Source organism: Pyrus communis, chromosome 13 (assembly GCF_041283825.1).
Source record: "Pyrus communis isolate YQ-2024b chromosome 13, ASM4128382v1, whole genome shotgun sequence".
In the NCBI taxonomy this organism is placed as follows: Eukaryota; Viridiplantae; Streptophyta; class Magnoliopsida; order Rosales; family Rosaceae; genus Pyrus; species Pyrus communis.
This window is the reverse complement of record NC_142577.1, coordinates 894,221-902,485: the sequence shown is the minus strand read 5'-3', so window position 1 is coordinate 902,485 and position 8,265 is coordinate 894,221. Positions and strand designations below refer to the sequence as shown.

The 8,265-nt window shown below is 37.5% G+C and overlaps 1 protein-coding gene across 1 annotated transcript; it reads right to left on the bottom strand.

Annotated features, from left to right (window-relative positions):
• Positions 1-2,662: 2,662 nt before the first annotated feature.
• On the bottom strand, positions 2,663-7,943 carry LOC137737757 (E3 ubiquitin-protein ligase PRT1). The gene is made up of 8 exons (XM_068477311.2): positions 7,676-7,943; positions 7,263-7,291; positions 7,006-7,185; positions 5,647-5,774; positions 5,414-5,567; positions 5,164-5,331; positions 4,503-4,612; positions 2,663-3,273 (listed from the first exon to the last, which is right to left on the bottom strand). Exons 1-8 carry the CDS (start codon positions 7,807-7,809, stop codon positions 2,899-2,901), a joined length of 1,278 nt encoding a protein of 425 aa, XP_068333412.2. The 5' UTR covers positions 7,810-7,943; the 3' UTR covers positions 2,663-2,898.
• Positions 7,944-8,265: the final 322 nt, after the last annotated feature.

Here is an 8,265-nt window from a genome sequence, read left to right as displayed (position 1 = left end):
GTGGCAAACACCTCTCGCTTCTCTGCACTACAAAATAAACATGTAGCAAACAACCATAACTCGGTGGCTCATTACCAGGCAATTGTGCAATAGTCGCTATCACTTCCAAAATATTACTGCCTATATGCAGCGGCCTCATCAATGAGTCTGCAGAACTCCTAGTTTCATAAGCTTCAACAAGACGATCAATTTAAAAAGAACAAGTATACATGTGGTGCCTCAAAATTGGGAGCTCGGAACCCCAGAGAGACCCCTTTGGACTCAGTTCTAGCGGCTTGAACAACAAGCTTTGTTGCGGGCAGAGTGGTCCTATTACATGTATTTGTAGAATTGAAGGATGGGTAGGCTTATACACTTAAGGGGAGGTTCAAGGTCACACCTTTTCACTACAAAATATATACCTAAACCATAAGATAAATCAGAAGCAGAGTTCACAGACCAATTCAGAGCAGTTCATAGAGCAATTGAGATAATGACAAACAAGAAATTAATCTAAAAAATGTAATCAACAACTATAAACATGTTTCCTCCAGACCTTTTAAAAAAATGAATAGAGAATTAATCAATTTTTCTTACTTCTCTCTCAATTTTTCTTGTTTCCCCCACAAACCCTAATTTTTTCCCCAATTAATTTTTTTCCACAAACCATATCACCTTTCCCCAATTAATTTTTTCCTGACCCTCCATCCCCATTTTTTTTTCCCGACACCCATACACTCATCCCTTCGCTCTTCCCACCCCTCTTTCACTCACTCTCCCATCCCCAAATTTAAAAATATAAACAAATAAATAACGAAATTTTAGACAAGAGAAGCTTACCAGAGGAAGGACACCGGGTCGGAGAACGCAACCTGAAGAACGAGAGAGATCGCTGGGAGGAAGGAAGTTTCAGGTTGGGGATTGGGTTTGGGGCGACGAGTTGGGTGTGAATGAGTGAGATGGGAGGGAAAGAACTAGTGAGATGCTAGAGCAAGGAAGAGGACAACACGAGGGGTGAGGGTAGGATCGGCATTTGAAAACTTTCATTAAACATTACTGTTCACCCGTGTTTCTAAGATAAAAAGTTAGTTTTTGAAAGCAGCAAATGGTTGCTTCCACTTTCTAGCTATTTCTCATAGCAATTTTGAAAATAAGTGCTTTGTTGTTGAGTTACCAAACACAATATTGAGCTTAACTTATTTTCATCCTTGCTTTTAAAAAAATTTAAGTAGTACCAAACTGGTACTAACTTAGATGATTGAAAATAATAAGAAATTGTTGTGAGGGACACACCCACAATTTATAAAATAATCACTTAAGAAATATAAGAATAGCTAAAACAACACATCTTTTGGGAGAATTAAATTAAACAGCTTTGGTACCAGATAATATTATGCATACTAGCCTCTCCGCACCCGCTCACATGCATGCGAGAGGCATTAATTTCATTCTCTCCTAGTATGCATATATTATTTGGTACCAAAGTTGTTTAATTTCATTCTCTCCGAGTGTGAGAGGTTTTGTCTTCTTGAGAGTCCTTCCCACCATTAGTGTGAGTAGCTTCCAACCCGTCAATTTCATTGCCGCTGGCTCTAGTCGTGGCAAGGGTCGGTGGAAGATCTGGCTGCTTTCTTTCTTCTTCCTCCTTTCATTCCTTTTGCTTCCTCTCTCCCCATCTATCCTTCCCGTTTTAACGAGTCTGTTATACCTTATGGGCATTCATCTTCTTCAAGCTTTTTCTATCTGGTCTGCAATCGGCTTTCAACGCATTTTGATGCGCTCTTTCGAGAAGGTGGGTAGAGTTCCGGTTATGCCGGGTCGGGTGTTTACAACACGACCTCCTTCTCTCTATCTACCTTTGTTGGCGGTGTTGTCCATTGTAATCTAACGGGCTTCTTTCAATTTTTGGCTGAGACCGGTGCAGCATTCGTGGCAGGGAGACGGGGTGTGACTTCATTTCATCTCTACGATGCTGCTTGGTGGGAGTTGTGGCATCGATTTGGGAAATCGGTTTTGGGTGATCGGGAAGAACTATTACGGTAGTGGGAGCAATCTGGAACGTTCTGGAGCTCTATATCAAAATTTGGATGGCCCCTTTTTGTCTTGTTAATATTTTTTTGTGGGCTTCGTCTTGTAATTAACTTTTGTAATAAAACTTCCTTTCTACGGAAAGGATTTATCAAAAAAGCTGTTTAATTCCTCAACAGCCAATAATCCTACCCACGAATCCCATCAATCTTCTTGCATAATTAGGGTTACCGATTGTATAACCCACACGTGAGCAGTCACATGCTCCTTGAAATCTCACTCAACCCAACTCACATATATATCCTCGTTTGCTTTTTATAATATTAAAAAGTCCGAAATAACTGTGAAACCAAATCATGTGCAAGACATGAATGAAAAATTTAACAGGGAGAGTAAAATAACAAATTAATGATTTTGAAAAGTTGACATCAACCACCCCAAAACAAAATTCAAAATGGTTATCAAATAGACTCTTAAGAAAGTGGTACTATCAAAGTAACTTAAAAAGGACGACGAGAATTTATCTGAAACTAGTTTCTGGCAGAAACAGTTAAACCCAAGATCCTACTGTATACTACATAGCAGCAAGGGAGGGAGGAATTACTAAAACTTCAAAATCAGGGTGACTTACCAGAAAGCACCTTAGCAATTACGGTAGCAAAAACCAAAGCAGCCTTCAAGAAGATGGGAGTTGCATTTTTACAAAAAGCAAAGAAAATATTTTTCTATCAAACTATAACAGCGTTTCTGTGCTGAATTTGGCTGTAAACATACATTATAAACATGCAGAAACAATTTCGAAACAGGGAATTCTCATTCAACAAGTCAAACATAAAAAAATGGACACATGATTTGCTGTTTTGGTTAGACTTTAGGCTTGTTGGTACCTTCTCATTCTTGCATTAAGTCTGGTAAAGCACTGCCATCTGAATCATCATCCAGATCTACAGAGCTATCAGCTGAGAATACAAAAGCAGGAGAACCATTTTGCACATTGCTAGGGCCATTTTCTGGATCTTCTGGAATGGGAGCAGCAGTGACGGTTTCTAGGTCTTCCTGAAACACGGCCCTGTCGTCATCTAATTGATAGAGAATCACAGGTAGTCTCCCTGGAGGTACAAGCTCAAGCTTGTGTTCTGGTTTATGTTGCTGATTGAATCGGCCAGGGATATTAGAAGGCTCATTGTAGCATGCTCCACATAAGTCAAAACCTATTTTCTCCACGCAGTCTTTGCATTTGTACCTCTCCCCAATAATTGGAGATACCTGCAAAGAAGAGCATAGTGCCTTACAAGTCAAAAGACAAGAAATAAACAGCACTTCTTACTATGATTTGCGGGGAACTCCCAGTTATTTTATTATTAAATTATTCTTTTCTCAACACTTTATCAACACATCAATTGTTTCCAACTGTGTCCCATACTCTGATCATTTGAATGCTTAAAAGTTCACCCCATTTGCTTACAGAAAGGAGTACAGACGTGGTAGAAGTGTAGACACAGGTCAAACTAGTTGAGTGATTATATACATGAAATCAAAACAAGAAAAAAGTATCCATAGCATATTATTTATTTGATTATCAAAAAATTCATTCCAAATTTTCCACTGGTCAGCCGGCTTCTCAAAAATGTCCAGTTAAGTCTTCTCTCTTTAACTTGCATCATATCATGAACACTCTTATACCAGAAATATCAATTTATCATTTGATATTGGTGACAATTTGGAAAAGAAAAACTTTATAGGATTTTGCAGTGCAGGGGAAAATGTTATAATTTTCAACTCCACTCTAGATCTTGTTCTTTAATGTATCCGGAAATAGACTAAACTCAGAGAATAGAGAATAACTACAAACACACAAGATTTAATCTGGTTCGGCAGAACTTTTTGCCTATGTCCAGTTGTGGTTATCTGGATAGAGAAATGACAGCTTCTTTAATTAATAGAGAGTAAACAGTGCTTTCCCTCTCTTTCTCTTGGTCTTGTTTTCTTTGCCCCTTGCTGCACCCTATTTATGAGTATAGGGTGCGGGTTACACACCTATTTACTGATTAGGACTCCCATTCTATTTGGAATAGGAAGTCCACTTAAATTCCTATAGCGTTTCTGCTTCTAGGATTCCGAATCTAATTGTACAAGAAAACTTAATTCTTTCTTAATCCTTGTAGGACAAGAAGATGTGCACCTTTAGCTTTCCTAATACAATCCCAAATAAAATAGGACAACCATTGACGAGTCAATTCCTAACAGAAAAGTGGTTTTTTTATTTTTTTTTCACAAAAATGAACCATAATACATGATATCCTCCGAACAGGTGATATCCCCCACAGCCATCTCCTACAGTATTGGGTAATTGCTAGAAAAATCTCTTGGGACCTACAAATTTAAGTTTGATCAATTGACTTTTAAGATCAAGTTAACAACAAATGAAGCAAGCCCCTGGCCCTTATTCCTAAATGTAAAGTTGATATGAATTAAAGAAGGACAAAGGACGTTACCCCACAGCAATCACAACCAACTCCGTAATGAACTTTCTGCCCAGCCCAGCAAGATAAGTAATCATCAGAAAGTGTCGAAGATGACTGGTCAGCACGTTGACGAACATGCACTGAACGTAAAATCAATGTAATCTCATATGAGCGCCAGAAACAAGACGGAAATAAGAAATGCAGGAAAAGCAATTAAGAAGAAAAAGGAAAGAGTACTGGAAACATCGGTAGTACTAAATCAATATAACTGCAGTATGAGTCTATGACTAATTATATCATCGACATAGTTGAGTGCAACATTAAAATATTGAATTCAAACCCTGAATCTGAACGATCTTCCAACATGATGTTTCTCTCTGTTTTATACCATTTATAGATAAGACTAAAATAAGATGTCTGATATAAACAAAAATTTTAAAAATTTCAAGTAATATTTTACCATCAGAAATTTGGTTTTAGGAGAAAATGGAAAACAAGAACGATCTGTAACTCTGATTATTAAATAAGATATTTGACTATTTATTTAGTTTCCAGTTATAGCTTAGAACAGTCCGGTTTTGTTACAATACCAATTTCCGAGACATAATCAATGCTCCTATTCTAGATAATAATAATGCTATTGGAAAATAAAGAAGCATCAAAATAATAGAAATTCTTAAGACTGTCACACGTTTTAGTGATGATACTTGTCGCTGCAAATAAATTTCAGGATATTGCTCCTCCAAGAAGTGCTCTAAAATTTTGCAAACACTAGGGAATCCCTTCGGATGCATGCTTTGACAAATCTGACACTTAGAAATTCCATCAGCTGGAATGTTGATACAGGACTCACAATATACTGCACAAAAGAAAGTCTAAATTAGTATATATTCACATGCACATAACTCTGACTACAACATACAGTTAAATGATATGGTTACCATGACCACAATTGAGAACAACAGGTTGAAAGAGCAGGTTCTTGCATGCAGCACACAGTAGATCAGAAACAGAAACTCTCTGGTGAGTTCCATTTCCAAGATTGCAATCACGTGAACAGCCTTCTTGGATTGCTGCATTTCCAGTAGCTTCATTCTGTTGCAGGGCTTGAAATATTAACTTCATAATCTAACATTATTCCTGGAGAATTTACAAGTCAGGAAGATTGTCCTACCCCAGAAGAACAACTTTCAGAGTTCTTTGAGTGAACATTGCCCAGAATATTTGACTCCTCAATACGATGTGACCCGGATAGTGAATTATCAAATTGAGGCGAGAAGAAACCAACTTCCTTTTCTTCTTCTGGTAGAGCCAAGGAAGAAATACAATAAATTATTTAACACATACTCTGTGAGATTGCAACTGCCATACAAATCAACTAAAGCTTCAGCACAAAGTATGATTATTCAGAATGTCAAAATAATATGGACACCCATCAATATAAAGAACATCATTCTTTAAGTGTCAACCCCAAACAGAAGAACCAAATGATACAGAAAAGACAATGTAACACTTCCAAATCTACTATCCACCAGCAATTCGCATTAAAATAGCCTAACCATTGTTTGAAGGTTTCCAAACCATTATTGCACTTCTAATATGAATTTTATTTATAAATACTATAATTTGTTGAAGGTTATGTGACCCTTTATCCACTCCTACAAAATATAGAGATGTCTTGTCTTATTGGATACAACGGATCTGGATACAACCATATCAGTTTCCAGAGATTACTTACGAAGATATACACATATTATACGTTACAGCAGTCTAAAAGGAGTAAAAATGCACAATTTTGAGTTTAACGAAAGGCCACTTTGCACTTGCAAAGTACCATATTCCAGAAAACCCAGTCAATCCCATGCCAAAACCCAGTCAATCCCATGCCATGCTGCCACTCTCCAAGGCATAGAGGTAAAAACCATTTGTTGCAATCATGGATTTTTGAGAGCTTTGGTGCAAAACTAATAGGTTTCCTTTTTATGATCACTTATACTCCTGAAAGGATAACAGAACACCATCAAAATTGATGGAAGAAGAAGCTACATTATTCAGTCCTATCATTGTGGTTGGATTAGACTGTGGAGCAGATTTCTGTCATTAGTTTCTCATTTACTTTATTAAATTCCCTTGTCTAGCAGGACTACGCCTATTAATTTTATAAATTCTTCCCTTGAATTCAATGGAGAATGCTGATGAATGAATACAACTACTATCAGAAGTTTTTTGGACTTGTTCCTTTGAAGGGAACTTCAGTGTGATGCCCACATAGTGAACCAAGACCTAAAAATTCACTTATATTCTCCATCATTTTACTGGTATCACAAGCAGCCCTTACATATTACTTAACACTCTGCGGAACCAATGTAGACTCTAAAGGATTCGTGCTCATAAAAAAACTACTTTTTATGAAGACAATTTCAAAGGCAAAGTGAGTCTATAAGTAGAGATAGAAAGTAGTGAGCATAGTAAATCATACAAAATGGTAAGAGATTCAAGACGGTAAATGTTCAAGAGATTCGGTAAAGCACACCTTCCACTTGTTTTCCTCTTCTTTCGTACACTCCAGGATACAACTTCTGGAGCAAGAAATGCATCAACTGACAGATACTCGGAAAATGATTGAATGGGTCCCGACAAATGGGACAATAGGACTCATGAAAAGCATTCATGGTGTTAAAGACACACCAGAAGCATGAAATGTGGCCACAACCTGCAAACATCATAAAGTCATCGAAAAGGGAATGAAACATATATTTCAAAATGTTGTTCAATGGCATGATTCATCACCTAATACAACTGGCTTGTAAAGAAGATCCCTGCAAAGTAAAAGAAATCGCCTTTAGGGATTTATCACGAAAAACCGCAGAATAAAAAGTTAATTCAACTATAAATTAAGCAACCAGTATAGCCAATTTAAGCTCACTCGATCAGACTAACCGACAGCAGAATCATGCTTTTATTCTACTCAGTTTTAAAAAATACATGTGATGAAGCTGCCTATAATTCTTCATACACTAAAATATTCATAAAGTGCTAAATCATCAAACAAAACTTGCCAGCAGCTAATTATAAAAATTAAACAAATAAATGAAATTTCAAGCGAACTGATTGTAAATTAAACACCTAATCAGTGAAACAAACAAACAAATTATGAAATTGCAAGAATTGAAGAAATTGAATAAATAGATTCAGAAACTGACAGGCAAATGCAGCATTCAAACTCTTTTCGGAATTCCTCGTCTTCGAGCTCCTCTTGCTGTTCCTGCTGTTGTTTGATCAGGGTTTTCTCGTCTTCCATATCGTATTGTTTGATTAGGGTTTTATCGTCTTCCATTTCGCATAAAATCTGAGAGTCGGACAGGGAGGGGGATGATGTTACAGAAATCTCAGTGGCGGGTAATGGGGGCGCCTCGACCCACACTTCATCGGCATACTATTTTACCCCCTTCAAGTTTTTGTAATTTGCAAGATGGGGTCAAGACTTCGATTTTCTATCTTATTCCATTAAAATTGGGGGTGGGCAAACGGGTAGAGGAACCGTAGGTTAGGATGGGTAGACAAGGTTTAGGGCGGGTACGGAACAGGTCCAATTTTTTTCGAGGATAATTGGGGCAAGACACGGCGTTGATATTTAGGGGTGGGCTGAGTCCTAATATTTAGAATAAAGTGACGTTGGACCGACCTGTTTCTAAATGTAATGAATGGAATTTCAACCGTTAATTCTCCCTACCCTAGTCCATCGGGACCCCATCCTCTCTCCCAGAGTCGAGAGTCTCCAAACCATTCACAC

What these genes read in the sequence shown, in the direction of transcription:
- LOC137737757 (XM_068477311.2), bottom strand. Translation starts at nt 7,809, where the DNA reads ATGGAAGACGATAAAACCCTAATCAAACAATACGATATGGAAGACGAG. An exon ending in AAGAGGAAAACAAGTGGAAG is followed by an intron (nt 5,775 to 7,005) that starts GTGTGCTTTACC and finishes TGGCTCTACCAG; the next exon opens with AAGAAGAAAAGGAAGTTGGT. An exon ending in TGTTCTCAATTGTGGTCATG is followed by an intron (nt 5,332 to 5,413) that starts GTAACCATATCA and finishes TCTTTTGTGCAG; the next exon opens with TATATTGTGAGTCCTGTATC.